Source organism: Bemisia tabaci, chromosome 2 (genome assembly GCF_918797505.1).
Source record: "Bemisia tabaci chromosome 2, PGI_BMITA_v3".
Lineage (NCBI taxonomy): Eukaryota > Metazoa > Arthropoda > Insecta > Hemiptera > Aleyrodidae > Bemisia > Bemisia tabaci.
The window spans coordinates 24692348-24711132 of NC_092794.1; the positions used below are offsets into that span (position 1 = coordinate 24692348).

At 40.0% G+C, this 18785-nt stretch overlaps 1 protein-coding gene across 1 annotated transcript; it reads right to left on the reverse strand.

Moving 5' to 3' along the window:
• Window positions 1–1988: 1988 nt before the first annotated feature.
• On the reverse strand, window positions 1989–13030 carry LOC140224030 (uncharacterized). Its single transcript, XM_072296996.1, has 2 exons — window positions 12603–13030; window positions 1989–4324 (listed from the first exon to the last, which is right to left on the reverse strand). The coding sequence occupies exons 1-2, from the start codon at window positions 12717–12719 to the stop codon at window positions 3674–3676; spliced, it is 768 nt and encodes a 255-aa protein (XP_072153097.1). The 5' UTR covers window positions 12720–13030; the 3' UTR covers window positions 1989–3673.
• Between the last annotated feature and the right edge of the window lie 5755 nt (window positions 13031–18785).

The window sequence follows — 18785 nt, forward strand, 5'->3', positions numbered from 1 at the left end:
AGAGTCGGAGTCAGTGGTGTGGCGTGCTTTGCGATGTATCGATTGATCTGTCATTTAAACCCATGGAAAAGGATCGATTAACAGGGTGTTCGCAGCGAATATCGTAATAATCGATTCTCTACCACGGATTCAAATGAGGAAATATCGATAATAATCGATCCTTCACGCTACGCCACTTGTCGGAGTTGCCTATCACACTTATTAGTTTCAATATTCAAGATTCGTGCCACGACTGACAGTGACACCTGATAATACTGCCGTGCTAAAGAAGAACGCCGTATGAACATCCGAGAATTGCCAAATTTCCTTTGATAAAATGTTTATTTTTGAAGAAAGTTATGCATATTTTTCGTCGAAATTTCCAAGAACTTCAGGTGAAATTGCGAATAATATTATCTGAAAAATTGGAGCAGAAGTATTCATATGTGTACCAGGAATTTCATGTTTTATCAAAGGAAATCTGGTAACACCTAAAGGTTCATACGGCGTTTTTCCTTAGCAAGGAAGCATAAAAACCCGAATCCCTTGCAATTCCTTTTTCAGAAGTTTGTCTGGGCGCGCAAAATTTCCCAGTGCCAGGTCGTAAAAATCAGATTTTGAAAAAGTAGCCCCGTGACACGCCATACACCGTCAAATACATGTAAAAATGCTTTAAATATTTTAAAAGGCTTAAATTCCATTGCTCTTTTTTATTTTTTTATTTACTTAACCACCTTCCAAGCAGTTATAATTTCTCTTAATCTGAGTTACGTCGAAAATGCATTTTTTTTATCGTTTTTTCATACCTAAAAAAGTCACTAATTTCCGTGAAGGATCTTTCGGAATTAACTTTAGGAGCCTATGGAAACACGAGTCGCCCGAGTCATATTGGAGAGAGGTGCTGTAAACTGTTCATATACGTGGATTTTATATGACTCGAAGGGACTTTAAAAATAAAATAAAAATAAAATAAATAAATAAATGAAATGAAAAACCATTAAATATAAAATCTTGTAGCTACAGTTTAAACACGATGTATAAACTACAAACACTGGGTAAAATGAGATGAATGTTTGGGATTAGGTGGCTCCAAATGCACTAAAATACGCCACATTAAATTACTGCCGTTACGTTCAATTAATTATAGCTCGCGTTAATGACATCCGTTGATTGGTATAGGGAACAGAGAGTTAAAAAAAGTTAAAAGAATCAAATAGTGGCCACCATCTTTCAAAAATAAATATTTTCTCGCTGCCATGAAAGTAAAGTTGTATTATCTCGGTACGTTCCTAATGCCGCTATCGCGCGTGTATGGTGTGTTGCGCATCGTGTTGTGTGAAGGCGCTTTAAATGAATGCACCATGGTCTTGAATGAATGAGGGAGTTAGACATAGATTGATTCAGCATTGGCTTAGTGGCGTGGCGCTCTGATTAATTTTTGACCATTTGGTGTGCACATTACTCAAAGTAAAAATAATGTGAATCACAGAAAAATAAATCCATTGATTTCTTAATTAGTGGCAAGTCAAGCATAGGAATTTTAAGTTTATTTTCCTTCCACCTCCTTTCCTTTCCTCTAGATTTGCGCTGAGCGCAGTATGCAACCATTGGAGATATGAGACGGCAAAAGAGAGAAAACGGAACGGCGGAAGATGGGAAGAAAATAGAGAGGAATAAGAAAACATTCATGAAATTCCGGTCTTGAAGAAAAAAGTTGTTCCTTTTAAAGTAGGAAAGAAATCCCCCAAGAACACTAAAACATATGAATCATCTGACATGTACACGTAAAAAAATTTTTGGGCAACATTGGTATTCCGCTCTCTTAAAATTGGTCCTAACGGTGCGTACATCAAAGAGACTAATTGAGTGTAAATGAAAGACTTCTACGAGATCTTTTCGGGACAAATTTATGTAAGTTTGTCTTAGATTGAGCATTATTACTTGAAAGCCCAAAACATAAAATCAGTCAGTCGTTAGCAATAGAATTTTATTGGCCTTATATCATTCAATATTAAAGTACAATGGTTACATATTTCAAATAAATATTTAATTCATAATGCTATGAATATGAGCTCTATCGTAAATAGAGGTTAGAAAGTTTGGTGAGGATGTTCATTGCACAGTCGATGGAAAATAACAGCTACAAATATCATTTGAAATACATATGTATGTAGATCAATTGTTGAAGAGAATACCAGATCCAAGCAACGAATATACCTAACATTAAAAGTAGTATCCTTCCATGCATCAAATACATAATATGAAGACCAATGAAGATCAGACACCGGGCATTCTGCCTGGGCGTTAATTATTAATTCATACTATTAATTCAAATATCGTAACCTTATTCTATTCTATTTATCATATTCTATCCTATTTTATCATACTTTCTCATATTTTATCATATTCTATCCTTCTCTAACCTACCCTATCTACTCTATTCCATTCATATCCTATCCCATCACCTATTATATCCTGTATTCTACATTGCTGTATGTTACTCTACATATCGAACCACCATATCGGTGAAACTGCCAGACCACGTACCTGAATTTCCAACGTCGTAGACTTCCTGTCATACTTTATGAAAAACTAAAACAATAAAAATTAATAAAAAATGGAAAACTACCGTGTTTTTTTTCTCTGCATATGAAGAAACCCCTGTGAGATTTTTCAGATTTGATATTGATTTCTTCTCCTTCAAAAAAATAAAATGGTGGCGGAGATTTTTAACCATCGCAAACGAGATCCGTGGTCTGGTAGTTTCACCGTCGATATTCTATTCTCTTCTGCTTTAAACTATCCAATTTTATCCTATTTACTTTATTCTACTCAATCTTATTCTATTTTTATCCGACTCAATGTTATTCCATTCGGTTTTACTTACACAAAAAACAAGCGCGGACAGCGAACATTGCCGTTTACAAAAGAGACGGATCCATCGATTAGGCAACACCGGATTTCCTCCATGTAAACCTATGCTAAATAATCGCTTCTTGTCGGGGCGTCTGTCTGACCCCTCCAAGAATCGATACATTTCCATAGGTTTAAATGGAGAAAAGACGATGTTGCCAATGGGTCAGTTGCACTGGTCACAACAACATCGTGTTTTGATGTTCGGGATGAACGGGAAGTTCGGGGGGGGGGGGGGCTGCTCTAAAAATTTAGGTAATTGGGGGTTTGGACGGATCTTATTATCTTTAGCTAACCTACAGGAATCAAGCATCAAAGGACAATTCTGTGACCAGCGCAACTGACCCATTGCTGGATCCGCCAATGGTTTACGATAGAGTACCTTTATAGCGAGAGTATGGACAGATCGCTTGATGGAGGGCTTAGGGCCCCAAAGTGCAGCCACCCTTCTGAGGAACTGCTAACACCCAAAATTTCACTGCCAGCCTACAGAGTTCAATTCTAACCAAGATGGCCAAGAATGTACATAAATGAGCGTTCTTTTGCAAAAATAAGTAAATTTATGCTAAAAGTAAGCCAAATACATGCTTTATAAACGATGGTTCGTAACAATTGTATTTGTAGATCGCTCTGGGCATTCGAAATTCATAGGTTGACCGCCTTTTTGGGCCCTAACTTTATTCGCGGAGGCATCGGTGAAGGCCTGATGAATTTTCGGAGTTTCACATCTGTCCATATTCTCCCTATACAGGTACTCCAGATCCGCCAATGGTTTACGATCCTAGTGGTATTTGATTTTACCTGGACGTTGAGGTCTTGCCGAACTCATGACTGCTGGATTCATGGCCGATTGACTTGGAGTATTCCTGGACCTCCTGAGTGTGAGGGAGCTGAGGAGACGACGCCTAAAAGATGACGAGCGTCCTTGGTCGACGCGGAGGGGACTTGCAGAGCGTCCTCGGACACCACTGTTTCTTCTGGGACTTCTAGGTTGCCCAGCTGCTCTGGGAGCTCCCAATGTAACATTTAGATCGCCGTATTTTCGTTGGATCTCCGGGTTTGCGTTTACGGTGTATTGTGCACCGCGCACTCGAGTTCGTTCCCTGTACCGCTTCAGATCTTCCTCGACGCATTCCCACAAAAGCCGACTGCTGTCCGTGTAAGTGCTCTCTATGTGGACCATACAGTTAAATCTCATATCAAACCCGAATTGTACGCAACCGTGGGGTGTATAATCTTGACACGCGGAAGCCGTCTGCCCTCCCCGAAATAATTCGGACTGAAAGTACAATTTCGAGAGGCCGTTGCAGAGATGATTTGCCAAGTTATCATTTTGCTTCATCCTAGGATCATTTTTGGAGACACCATGACAAGGATCTGCATGTTTCAAATGGAAAATATCCTCCTCCACGACGAATCGTTTTTGCATAGGCTGTAAAAAACGAGCAGGTATTAACTATAACCTGTGTCACACCATCAAAATATCAAGGTCAGGTGTTGTGATTGGCTTATTCGATGGCTCGGACCAATCACAGCACTTATTGACCGTGACGTTTTGATGGAGTATTTTGATAGTGTGACACAGGCTTATCACACGACATGAAAACGCCGAATGAGCATTCGAATATTGCTAGAACTCCTCAGATAAAATATTTACTTTTGGAAAAGCTATGAATGATTTCCGTGGATTTTAGGTACATTATCTTACATGTTAGAACAGGTCTTGCTCAGGACCTGTTCTTGAATATGCCGATGATACTCGCACGGGCCCGTATTTACAAGGCCTTGTCTCCACGGGACGTTTCATGGGATTTGTCCCGGGGAATAATCTCACTTGCGAAGTTGGGAAAAATCACAGTGCCAACTTAAGAGTCATTGTGGAGTCCCAGGAACGACTAAAAAAGGAGAGGAAGACATTTTGTTGTGTTGTTTAACGAGGAAAAAGCCCAGAAGTTTCATTCTTGCTATTCGAACTTGGGAAAAATCTCGTGAACGTTCTGTGGAGACAAGGCGCAATCAAGGACCAAAAGCAAAATGAATTTATCCGCGATTAGTGTGAGGTGCAGGGTGTGATTAAGTAGACCCGTGTTGAAAGAGGAATTTGATTTGAGCTCGTACCTAATTAGGATGACAGAAGATGAGAGTGTAACCATTTATATAGTAGGAAAACGATCAACCTCCCAAAAGATGGGCACAGAGTTGGCTCTCATCCTGGGAAGCTTAATATGTGTTTAATGTTTTAATTTTTGACCACAGATCTTTAGGATATGAGACAAATTTTTATTTTATTTAATCAGTTTTCATACTTGCCTGATACGATGATGACTAAACAAACATGGCTTGTTCCCTGGTCAAATGAAGTAAAAGAGGAAGAATTAGGATAAGAAGAAGAAGGAGAAGAAGAGGCAGAGAAGATACTAAATTGCGAGGAAAATTCACCATTTTTCATGAAAAAACTATTTAATTAGAGGAAATTTGGCAACGTCCGGATTTTGATACGGATGAACAAAAAAAATTCAGAGGAAATTTAAAAAAAAAATCATCAGTTATTTTTAATACACAAGAATACATGGGCGGGGATTTGCAACATCCATGTCTAAAACCAATGTTGAATGCTTTCAATTTGCTTAAAAAAGAATTACAATAATTACATATTTGTACAATTCTTTATGGACCACTAGACCAAGTGCAAATTTAAATATTCTAAAAAAATTTTTCTTATTAAAGTTTACGCAAAGCACGATTTGCGCAAAGGAAATTTCTGAAATTAACTCCTCGCTACGATTTTCAACGTTTTCTCTGGCGAAAATTCAACTCTCCCGCTGATTAAAAAAAAAAAAAAAAAATTTTGCGCAAGTCACTACCCCGGTGGATGACGTCAAAAACCCGACTTTTCAAAGGGCGATATCTCGGAGCGTAGAAAGGTACTGTTCGGACAGATCATATTATTTTAAGCTAATCTAAAAGGATCCAGCATCAAAATCCGATTATGTTACCAGCGCAACTGAACCATGAATCGCAATTCGATCGGGAACCCCGACTTTTAGGATCATTCCTTCCCCCCTTACTTTCCGAGGGGGGGGGGGGCGGAGTTCGGAAACATGGAATTCAGATTCTTGTGGGTCGATTCCCTATTCAACCCCGCGGTCTCAGTTCGACGTCTGACCTAAAAAAAACCGAGAAAAAAGTTTGGTACAGAAAAGATTTTGAGAGTGCGGACAACCAGGGTGGTGCCCGCTAATTTGAAAAGTCGCGCGTCAATTTGTATATTTTGCCGAGCGCGCCACTGGAATTGGCGGGAACCAATGTGATTGGTTGTTTCGACTTGTTTACATTTGCGTTATTTTGATAACAAGTTGTTGTTGTTAGTATGTTATAGAGTCCCTTTATACTGAGAGTCAAGACAATTTGAATCCATTTCTGATTGGTTCCCGTATTTTAGGCCTTCACAGTGTCACAAACGGGAATAAGATTACAGTTTCACCGATTGCAAAGATTATAATCTGGAATGAACCGGGGAATTACGGGTTCGGCAAGGAACAAACGGAATGAGGGAAGGAACGAAGAAAGGAATTCGAGAATGGGCCGATCAAAGATTACGAAAAACGTTCGATTTCTGTAATCTTTATTCCCGTTTGTGACATCCATGAGCCGAATTGTCTTGACTCTCAGTATAAAGGGACTCAGTATGTAGTAACGTGGTTCTTCGTTATTTCGTGTGTTCCGTGATTAAAAAGTCCTCTGCATAATGAAAGTTATACTCGACGTTCTTGATTGTTTGTATGAGTACGAAGCAGTTTTTTGTTTATCTATCTCAACCACATTCCTCCGAAGAATATTCAATTCTGTATCCTCTCGTTCAATCTTCAAAAGTTGACGCCTCAAGGAGTGCTCTAGAAGTATCTGTAAGTTCTCACTTATAGATTATTTTTCCCCTCTGGCAGTTTCACTATCCACTATTGTTTTAAATCATTGAGGCTCTCAAATACCAGGAAGCTTTAGACCTTCCATTTTAGTTCGTTCATCAACTTATTGCCTATGTACCACCAGGGATTCACTTGTTACGCTGTGGTCTACCTAATCCAAATGTCTTTGAATGTCAGCGTCTCACCAGAGTATCTGTACTTTGAGTCACCTTAATTAAAGATGGTTCTCATTACCGAGAGTTACAACCCTTTCTGCCCTGGAATTGGACCTTGGAAGGTCTCAGTCAAATTCAGAGTCTTATCTATTAAGTAGTGCGGTCTAACAGGGGTCGCCCCAAGTTTGATTTTCATGTGATGATCATGCCTTACAAATAGTTTATTGCATGCTTCAATGTGTATCCCTCAAGGATTGATAACAGGATAAAACACATTTTTCTTGAAGCCTTATAGCCTAGACTTGTAGAGAAGGAAAACAGAAGAGTTGATCTGACAAGAGGCGCACGCAGAAAAGACTAAATGGATTATGGTCACCATGATCATTCACATTAAATGTCCAAATTGATGAGTCTTCGACCCTCTTTCAGTCAAATTTATTTTTCCCCCTCTGCTCACTGCATTGCAGCAGAAAATTAATCTTCACTGGCAAAACCTTTATAAAGGGTATCCCAGGATAAGGGCACCAAAATGCCCCTCCTCACGGATTTTGAATTTAATGGTCTAAACCCCTTCAGGAGGTCCTAAAAACATGGTTTTGGGCAATTTTAACCTCCTGACCCCAACCACCCCCCCTCCAGCCCCGAAAAACCCATTTTTCGGGGAATTTTGGGGTATTTTCACGTTTTATTTCATATCTCCCGCGTTTTTCAATGAAAATGCACCAAAATTTCACTAAATGTACATCAGGACAATCACATTCTTGGGTAAAAAAATCAAATTTATCGAAATATATTTAGACTCCGAAAAAAATTCGTGAAAATCGTAAATTTTCAATTTTTTTCAGATTTTAGCGGTTTTAAAAAAAATGAGGACACATACATTTTTTTTTATTGCCTTAAAATGTAGGTAATATACCCAGTTGTTACCAAAAAAAATTTCAAGCCTTCACGCGTGGTGCGTCCCACCGAAAAAATAGTTTTTTTGGCGCCAAAACGGTCAAAATGGCTCTTTTGGCAACGGTTTACTCGCACGCTATCAAGATAGTAACACTAAAATCTCTAATTTTTGGTTTCAATGTTTCAAGAAGCATGCCCTAGTATCGTCAGAAAAGGTTTCAAGTCGATCGAGTCCTTACGCCCCACGTAAAGTACCGGTTTTTGGCGCCAAAATGGTCAACATTCCTATTTCAGAAGAGGTTACTCGCCGTAGGGTGGCCCTTATTTTTGACTTTACGGAATTTAAAGTGCAGAGCCCTGCAAATGGTTTCATTTGATGAGAAAATAACTGGGAAAAAATAACAATGGAGAAAAAAATATTTTAAAACGCGCCTCAAAGAGCCTAAAGTTCCGAGCGTGGCGTGCGAAGACGCGTTTTTTCGTCATTTTGCGAATTTTTTTTCTCCCGTTGAAATGTTTCTACGGCTTTGAAATTTTTGTAGGTAACATACTTTTTAGAGTACTTTACGAGAAAAATGATGAAATTTACCTCGCCCATCACACATCATGCGATTTCGTCGATTGTTCATAAACATTCTCCCGGCACAGTTTGCCTGAACGAGTTTTGGCAGCCAAACGAGGCCACTTTGAAGGGGAAATGGGGTATTTTAAAAGTAGCGAGGTAAATGTTGTTATTTTTTTCGTGAATTACTATAAAATATGTGATACCTACTTCAGAAAATTTCAAAACCGAAGCAACAATTTAAAGGTGGAAAAAAGACACGCCGCGCGCCGTGCGGGTAGATTGTAAGGGAAAATCGGCAAAATCGCACGACATGGCCTCTTTGATGAGGTAAAAAGGGCATTTTAAATTGGGCGAGGTAAATTTCATTATTTTTTTCGTAAAGTACTCTAAAAAGTATGTTACCTACAAAAATTTCAAAGCCGTAGAAACATTTCAACGGGAGAAAAAAAATTCGCAAAATGACGAAAAAACGCGTCTTCGCACGCCACGCTCGGAACTTTAGGCTCTTTGAGGCGCGTTTTAAAATATTTTTTTCTCCATTGTTATTTTTTCCCAGTTATTTTCTCATCAAATGAAACCATTTGCAGGGCTCTGCACTTTAAATTCCGTAAAGTCAAAAATAAGGGCCACCCTACGGCGAGTAACCTCTTCTGAAATAGGAATGTTGACCATTTTGGCGCCAAAAACCGGTACTTTACGTGGGGCGTAAGGACTCGATCGACTTGAAACCTTTTCTGACGATACTAGGGCATGCTTCTTGAAACATTGAAACCAAAAATTAGAGATTTTAGTGTTACTATCTTGATAGCGTGCGAGTAAACCGTTGCCAAAAGAGCCATTTTGACCGTTTTGGCGCCAAAAAAACTATTTTTTCGGTGGGACGCACCACGCGTGAAGGCTTGAAATTTTTTTTGGTAACAACTGGGTATATTACCTACATTTTAAGGCAATAAAAAAAAATGTATGTGTCCTCATTTTTTTTAAAACCGCTAAAATCTGAAAAAAATTGAAAATTTACGATTTTCACGAATTTTTTTCGGAGTCTAAATATATTTCGATAAATTTGATTTTTTTACCCAAGAATGTGATTGTCCTGATGTACATTTGGTGAAATTTTGGTGCATTTTCATTGAAAAACGCGGGAGATATGAAATAAAACGTGAAAATACCCCAAAATTCCCCGAAAAATGGGTTTTTCGGGGCTGGAGGGGGGGTTGTTGGGGTCAGGAGGTTAAAATTGCCCAAAACCATGTTTTTAGGACCTCCTGAAGGGGTTTAGACCATTAAATTCAAAATCCGTGAGGAGGGGCATTTTGGTGCCCTTATCCTGGGATACCCTTTACAGTGAGAGCGCATCAGTGCAACTCTCCACATCACCGAGTGGTGGCGGTCATGAAATTGTGTTTTGTCGATTGAGAGCTATTTATAATTTTGAAAATCATTAGTTTTGCTCGACTTTAAATTCTCATAATATAAAAATAGCAATAAATAAACTCCAAAAATTATAAATACTACATTTAACCTAAGTAATGAGTTCATTCCTATACCACTTAAATCAAACAGTTTTCTAATTATGGATAAGACAACAACACTAAAGTCAGCGCAAAAGACAAGTATGTTGTGTTGAATGTAATACCATACAGGTGCAGGGTGATCCAAAAGTCCCTTCTACCCCCCTAACTTTTTACTTAGTTGAGTTAGAGATTTGAAACATGGAGAACGTTCCATGGGCTAAGGGAAAATTATCTAGGGCCCCCTATAATTTTCCAAGGGGCCCAATTTCAGGTCTACGTTCCGCCATGACGGAGAACGCAATAATACATTTCCTTCGAGAAAAACACTACTCGAGCGAAGGAAATGTTGCGCGTTGATGACGGCGCAGAGATACAACTATTCATGCTTGAAGGATGGCTGTGTGTTGCATCTGCAAAATTGAAGGCGCGATAGCGCGAGGCCTGAGTTTGCAATGCTCCGCTCTATGCTGCCAATGACGTGTCGCTGAGATTAGGGAGAAAATTTGAAGAATGAGGCCAAATTTCGTCTTTCCTTTTTTTTTTTTTTTTTTTTTTTTTTTTTAAATTTGGTATCTGATTCTTCTTATAGGATGTATTTGTATACCTATATTTAAAGCTCATATATACCGACCCCATAATTCCTCCGGTAGAGATTGTCGGGTCAATGTGACCCGGTTTGTCATTTCTAAAGGTTGTTGTTAGTAAAATTCCGTGATTTTAATACAGATGATGTGTAAAACCCTCACTATTTTTGTCCAACAGAAATTTAAAGAATTGTCAAAAGTATCAAGTTTTTTCATGTTTTCTCGAAACTTGGCCTTCGGTGCTAACGTCCTTCTTAAAATAAGCCGTCCAACTTAGGACGACTGTAAAGGTTCCCTTCTTAGGCTTACGGGGGTAGTTTTGCAATCTCACATTCCTATTGTTTTCTTTTATTTTAAATAGTATGATTGATCCATAGCCTCAACTTTCAAGTACCTAAATTTTTATCTCGATATCAACTTGATCGTTGAGTTTTATTTTTTATTCGCAATTTGGGCGTGACCCGGTGTGACCTTTTTAAAATGGCTTTTAGATCCTGGCAACTGAGGCGCGAAGGCAAAGTACCAAAAAAAAATAGAAAGCGCGGAGGACAAAAAACCTGAGTTTCTTTCACATGGTGGAAAATATCCATGGTGAAACTAGAATACCTAATACGAAGCACGACTAGCAACGTTGCTAAGTCTCTACCAAACTGTTCTTTTAATACGGGGAAGTGCACAGTTCTAAAATTTGTGAAATGTACGATATTTTTCTTACAATCTTGAAATATCCCCTGAAAATGTCACGCAAAAAGTATCTGACGTTTGTGGGTGGGGAGACTAAAAAATACGCAATGAGGTTCGTACGCAGTTCCAATTTTTGTGTTTTTTTCCTCTCTTTTTTCCCCTAGCCGAGCTGTTCGGTTAATTCGTGCACCGAGTGGCGGTAAGATTGCCCGCCGCCGCATTGACGGATCCAGCAAGTTGGCAGCATTGTTTTCTCTGCATTTAAACCTATGGAAATGAATCGACTCTCGAGGGGCTAGGTGCCCGACAAGAATCGATTATTTCACACAGGTTGCGTCTTGGAAGCCTCGAAATGCGTCCAAAGAGATGTATTTAAATTTTCCGGAACCTGTTGAATGCAACAATTCGAAAGTATTTTGTGCTTAAAGTGAGAGATCACCGTAATTTTTCGCATGAGTTGCTGGAAAAACTGCATTACGGAAGCCTCAAAATGTGTCCAAATAGAGGTAAAATTTTAACCAAAAAAATTCGGAAGAGGCTCTTCAGACCCTGGTTGTAGGGGATCAAGCTCTCCGAGTAAAATAACATATAGCTATGTCTATGATTCTTTCCAAAATCATTCAAAGGGTTTACCACGTTTGGCTCTCGATGTAAGTACGCAAGATTATCCTTCTGTTTTATTTAGGTACATTAAGCGTATATATTACCTTTGTTGTGCATAATCATTACTTGTATTACCCGAGAGCTGATTCAGAGGCAGTCTGAATGAAGGTTTAAATTAAAGAAAAAAACTGCCGTAGGTTATGCATCAACAATAACATACTTAATTCGACTGAAATATTATTTAGACAGAAACTAACTGGATGATCACACCCACAAGAGAATTTTTCATTGATCTGAAGGCTGACATTGAAAAATTTCCACTGATGACTCATTCTTATAAGCAATAGTTTCAGTCCATTTTAACCTACATTCATTCAAACGCTAGTCTGTCGATTGCATCATGGAGAAAAAAAACTTCGTGCACGGGACCTGAAGTTGAGGTCATATGGATCTCAGAAGTTTTCGGATCACGCATCCGAAAACTTGAGGTCCAGCTGCCAAAGTTCGGGTCAGGCATCTGAAGTACTGCGGTATATACTGGAGGGTTCGGGTCACTCATCTGAAGTGCTCCATGTACATATATCTAAGTACTTCAGATGTCTGATCCGAACTTCGGCAGTTGGACCTCAAGTTCTCGGATGTGTGATCCGAAAGCTTCAGAGATCCATATGACTTCAACTTCGGGTCTCACGCACGAATTTTTCTCTCCGTGCATTGTAACCATTGTTGCATGGACAAATAATCAAACGAATTCAAAGCAAGAATTTTCAAAAATTACTTACAGGCTCACGTTGACATTTTTTACAAAGTTCATCTCTCTCGTAACCTGCAGCCACGCAGTGGACGTGAGAAATTAGAACCATCACCTTAATGACACACGAAAACTTCTTGAACACCATTATTCGACTGCAAAAGTTTGCCTACCTACGCGAGAGAGTGGGCAAAAACAAGAAAGCTCATAACGCACGATCACCCGAGAGTAAATGGAACATATCTGTGTAAGCGACGAGATATTACCCACTAGTGACGCTCATTTCTCTGCCTTTTTTAAATTGAATCCCATTATAATCACGACACATAGCCGTAGCCATTCTAGAAACAGATCCTTTTCCAGAGACGATCCACGCGGTTTACATTTTATGATAAAGCTAGGTTCAAGGCAGCCTTCAACGTAGCTTCATAAAAAGGACGATTTTTGCGAATCTCGAGCAAAATTTATTCTATGTCGTGCGTTTGGAAATAGCATGTTGCAAAGTAGTGAAGTTACTTTCCGCACCAGAAAAACATCAAATAACAAAGAAAAAATTCTATGATTTCTAAAAAAACTACCGTCGAAGACCAACCTAAAAATTTGTGAAACCCAAAATATTTTTTTTCTCATAATTATTTTAATTTTTGTGATGAAGCTACAGCAAAAAGTCGGTGCTCCAGTAGGAGTGGTTCATGTAGAATTTAACTAGAATTTCGAGTTAATCATTATTTTTGTGCCGCGAGGCCTACTTGCATTCCCCTAATTCACAGTGTAAACCACATAAAGCCAAAATTCTCGCTATCTCATCAAAGTTACACGCACATGACGGTGCACACCTAGAAAATGCCGAATTTCATCTTTTAGGCGAGAAAATTGCGTTTCCCGTCGAGTCCGTTCGGACGTATTTCTGCCAAACGGAACTATGTGCGTTAAGACATTCACCCTGAGACCCATTAGAATATATGCACAACACGGCTCACGTCATAATGCACATAGTTCCGTTTGGTAGAAATACGTCCATTTCAAGTTCCCTCTTGCCGAGGAAGCCGAATATTAAGCTTTACAATCTTAACATCGTTACAATATCCGTGGTTTTTCACTACGAAACGCAGTCCAATTAGTTTTTACGGTACTCCGAACCCATTCGTACGATTTCACCTTCAATATCCAATATCTATGGGGCTGACATTCGAACTTTCGTGTGGGTCTACAAACACATCTTAAAAAAAGAAAGACATCAAATTAAGAAAAAAGGAAAAAATCAAATATCAACACATCCGAAGATGAGAGCGACGTGTTTGGGTCTGGTTTTTTAAACTTTTTTCTCGAATCAGAGCGACAATTCATTGGAAGCATAGAGCGGAGCATCGCGGGTTCACGCCTCGTGCCATAGCGCCTTCAATTTTACAGATGCAACACGGACATCCATCAAGCACGAATAGTTGTACCTCTGCGCCGTCATCAGCGCGTGTCCTCTCCCTAGCTCCATTTCCATATTGTGTTGGCTCCGTTTGTCTTATTTGTAGTGGTGTTTCAATGGCTACGTTCGCAAAACAGCCAAAGATAGGAAATATGCAATCGGTCCTTGTTTTTTACCTTTTCTCCCGAATCTAAGTGACACATCATTGACAGCGTAGAGCGGAGCATTGCGAGTCCACGCATCGCGCCTTCAATTTTGCAGGTACAACACGGATATCCATCAAGCACGAATAGTTGTATCTCTGCGCCGTCATCAAAGCGAGTTCTTTCTCCTACTCTATTTTCATCTTGTGTTGGCTCCATTTGTCTTATTTGTAGCGGCGCTTAAAGGGCTACGTGAGCAACACGATCAAAGTATAACTTGGACTTTTTTGACCAAAACCAGGTATCGAGTAAAGACCATTGGGTAAAGTGTCTAGCTACCCTTATACAACAAGACTCTAGAAGACATAGACTCTTAGAAGCAGGGGAACTTGCAGTATTTTGGCCAAGTTTATAAACATAGGCGATATTTAGGAGACTAATAAGGGGGACTTTTTCCCTGCATATACGGATTTTCCGACGCACTTGAAATTCCTTTCTCATCATGTTCTATCAAAAATTTGATCTTATTTCGCAATTTTTTTCCACAGCTTCCATTCTCGGGGAGTTCAAACAGTAAACTATGGGGGGGGGAGGGGAGGGGGCTGTAGTAACCCCTCCATCTCCCCCTCTACATCCGTTTTTACCTCACAGGCATCCGTGTCTCCCTATCTAGTTTGTGATCCTCATCCCTTACCGGCGCAGAATTCTGGATATGCGACTGTAACTCGGTAATTTCGATCGACCCTGATCGTCGCAATGAAGGGGGGGGGGGGGGCGCTACGCAAGAGTGGTACAGGGTGAGAGAGTCCAATGTATGAATGAATGACATCCAAATGACGCCCCGCGCTTACGACCGCAGACCGCTTCCGCTCACATCGTTTTGGCAGACCCTGATGAGCTGCGCGGCCGGTCAATTTATTTTTTCTCCTCGGACCTTCTCCCCCCCAACCCTCCGACGGGATCTAAAAATAAACCCCCGCGCCCCACCCTTCGCTCCCCCCGCTCCCTGATGCCAGAGCCGCTTGAAAAAAGCTCCAACGAATTTGTCTAGATCTTTCATGGGGAGAGTTGGTGCGGCCTAGACATACTCCGAGTTAATGCAAGGTAGATTTACACAGGTATGGAAAAGTTGAAAATTTCCCATGAGCCTCAGTACGTGTCACATGACCTCGTGACGTAGGCTAAGGGGCCCGTTTTTTAATTAAATTACAATCAAATTAACATTCAAACGTTTGTGCGTTTAAACGCTAAAATTAATATCGTATAACCAAAATTGTGCAAAAAATCCAACAAAATTTAGACAAACGATAAACCGAACATAATAAATCAAAATAATCAAAACATACAAAATGGCTGACGTTAAGGGGCCGCTGGAGAGCCAATCAGAGGCCAGTTGTTTAGTTCTGTCCATACCTGTGTAAATCTACCTTGAGTCAATGTAAATGGACCACTATCTTGAGCAGTGGCGATACTGGACCTTCCAACAGCGCACGAAATTAGAGATGTGTTTCCTCAGCGAAATTTTGCGTAGAATATGATGGATGCATTCTCAAATTAAACTCATAAATTATAAAATAACCGTTTCGTCGGAGTTCATTCACACCTCCTGCACCCACAGAAAAAATGGAGTCCACTCGAGTCAAATCAAGCACTAAAGTAATTTCGGTACATTTTACGTCGCGAAAGAATTTTCCTGTGTACTAAAATTTTTTGTCAAGGTTAAAAGTACGTCGAAAGGGAAGGAAATGCGTGGGAAACTAAGGTCTAGTTATTTGCCTGACATCTAGCGTTTTTTCTTTATTTCTCCTTTTGGAATTTATTTGGCTTCTATTTATTTATTTAACATCTAGATGGATTTCAATGCCCAACTTGTCCTACGTCGATCATGGTTTTTTTACGAACGAGAAGTTCGTTTGATATTTATAATGTAAACTACGAACTTTATTTTTCACTCTTTTGCGTCAATTATGGAAATTTTTGGTACGTTCAATGTGTTTTGCGTGAAATTGTGATGAAGAATCATATGTGTTACATTTTTTTTACCTTGTCTAGTGGTCTGATGAAACCGGATAAATGACTTAGGAGTCCATCACTAGCAGCCTCGATTTTGCTGTACCGGCACGCGAGTCAATGATTCATTTTCCCCTCAGTTTTTTTCTCTTTTTAATTTTGCTCTGCTTCTTGCAAATGAAGTTTTAAAATTCTTCGAAACGTCCCATTCAGTTTTTGTTCTTAGCCTATTCCCGGGATCGAGTTGATTTTTATTTTTGTTGTATGTATCACTCCTCCCCCCCCCCCCCCGTTTACACCCATTATAAATGATTAAATCCATTCGAGGCAGTATGCCTAGAAAATTAAAACGAGTTGAACAAAAACACCAATTTAAAATAAGTTTGAACCCAGAAAAAAAGATTCAAGGTTTGATTTTTCCACCACACTGTTTATCGATCCTTTTTCATAGGTTCGTATGCCAGACCAATCGATATATCGCAAAGCACACCACGTCACGCCACTCTAGTTTATCACTGCACAAAACTAGGAGCAGAGAGACTGCTATGAAAGCCTAAAACTTTCCAACCAATGAGAGGGCGGCACACTTTTTTCGTAGTAAAAGGAGTAAGTTGGAAATATCCTCCTCATAAAGATACTTCAGGTTCTTATAATGTTCAACGTTTTTTCGGGAGTCATCCAATGGCGTGGCGTGCTTTGCGATTTATCGATTGATCTGCCATTTAAACCTATGGAAATGGGTCGATTATTAGGGTGTTCGTTGCGAACATTCTAATAATCGATTCTTTACCACAGCTCAAATGGGGAAATATCGATAATCGAACGCCTCGCCACTGGAACGATCCCCTTCCCACTGACATTATTCCCATAGAACCTCCCAGATCTTTTAGACGCAAATCCTTCCCTCACAAATTTCCTGGAATCGCACCTCTGCCGGTCGATTATTGAAAGGTTGAAGCAGCCCGATGAGACATTGAACTGCGATATATTGCATGGCAAAGATAGGATTATGTCTTGTCTTGTCTTGTCTTGTCTTGTCTTGTCTTGTCGTGCTAACATAGTTTCAACAATTGGTACTTTGGTCGGCCAGCATGTCGAATGTTTTATCGTTATCGAATGCATATCAGCGAGCTGATTATTGAAATTATTAGACAAAGCTATAGACAAAGAAAACATAGGGAGTATGGAGCGATCCTTTTGGTTGAAGTGGATGGTTCCTACAGACTAAGGGAGAAACTGATGGACCAACCATAGGGCCTCTTGTGGGTTGCCATTAGTTTGTCCATTACTTACTTTCTTTGCCTCCGCAACCACCCGCTTCCACCGATAGGACCCCTCCATACACCTTTAGTCGTCTTTCTTTGTCTAAAGCTTTGTCTATCAATTTCAATAATCAGCCCGCAGTGGTGTGGCGTGTTTTGCGGTGAATCGATTAAACTGCCATCAATCATATGAATAAGAATCGATTATTATAAGGACGTTCGCAACGAACACCATAATAATCGATTCTTTACCATAGCTTCGAATGGGAAAATATCGATTGCCGATTATTACGCCTCGCCACTGATGACCATGATGACCATAATCGATACATATTTCTATCTGGGCAGTGCTATTTATCGATAAAGGTCTTTAGATAACGATTTTATTATCAACCCGCAGGACAGGCTGTTACATCGGAAGTTTACGCTGCCGTGCTAAGGAAGAACGTTGTATGAATATTCAAGAGTTGCCAAATTTCCTTCTTTTAAAATGTTAATTTTTAGGAAAGTTATGAATATTTTCACTTGAAATATTCAGGGACTTTAGGTGAAATTGCGAATAAAATTATGTGAAAAATCGGAAGGAAAATATTCATAAGTTTACCAGGAAATTCGTGTTTTATCAAAGGAAATTTGGCAACGCCCGAAGGTTCATACGGCGTTTTTCCTTAGCACGGCAGTACGGGAGGATATTTTTAAATCCAAACCCGGCATGCGCCAACTCTCTCAGATCGAGCTCCACGGCTTCGGCCCAAACGTTTTTGGCTCGGACAATCTGGCAAGTGGAGGGCTCGTCTCATCTCTGGACCCGCGATTACTTTGGCTTCTTTCGTCACTTTTTCGTTTTCCGACTCAGTTTTCCAGCCGTCGTTCGTCCCGCCAGTGTCCCCGTGAAATTTCAACCGACTCCGGAGTTTCAAACATGATCTAATCCCGTCCGGATCTCGGAATCGAACCCAGGATATTTCGAGTACCTCGCTTCGGAAGCCGAGAGGCCAGAGTTTCGGCCAGGCGTTCGAGATCGGCCACGTGTTCGTCCTTCACGTGGTGGTGTCCTCCGTGTAACTGCGTTTTTACGTGTTCGCGCCTTTCACGTGTTCGTCTCCCTGGATTTAAGAACACGCGTCGTTGAAATCTGCGAGTTTCCCGACAGATTGAACCGTGACTGTCAATTCTGCACCCCCAAGTCCACCGTGAATTCGCATTATTTTGAAGGGCGAGAAAAACTTCCGCGTTAGATTAGATCATAGATTAGATTAGATCATAGTGTGTGTTTTTCTTCCCCAGTGAGTGAATAATATTTAATGGCTTCCTGAAGGTAATTGAACCGCATTTTTTTTCAAGGGCATTTGGTTCTTTATTATCAGTGGTACCTCTGT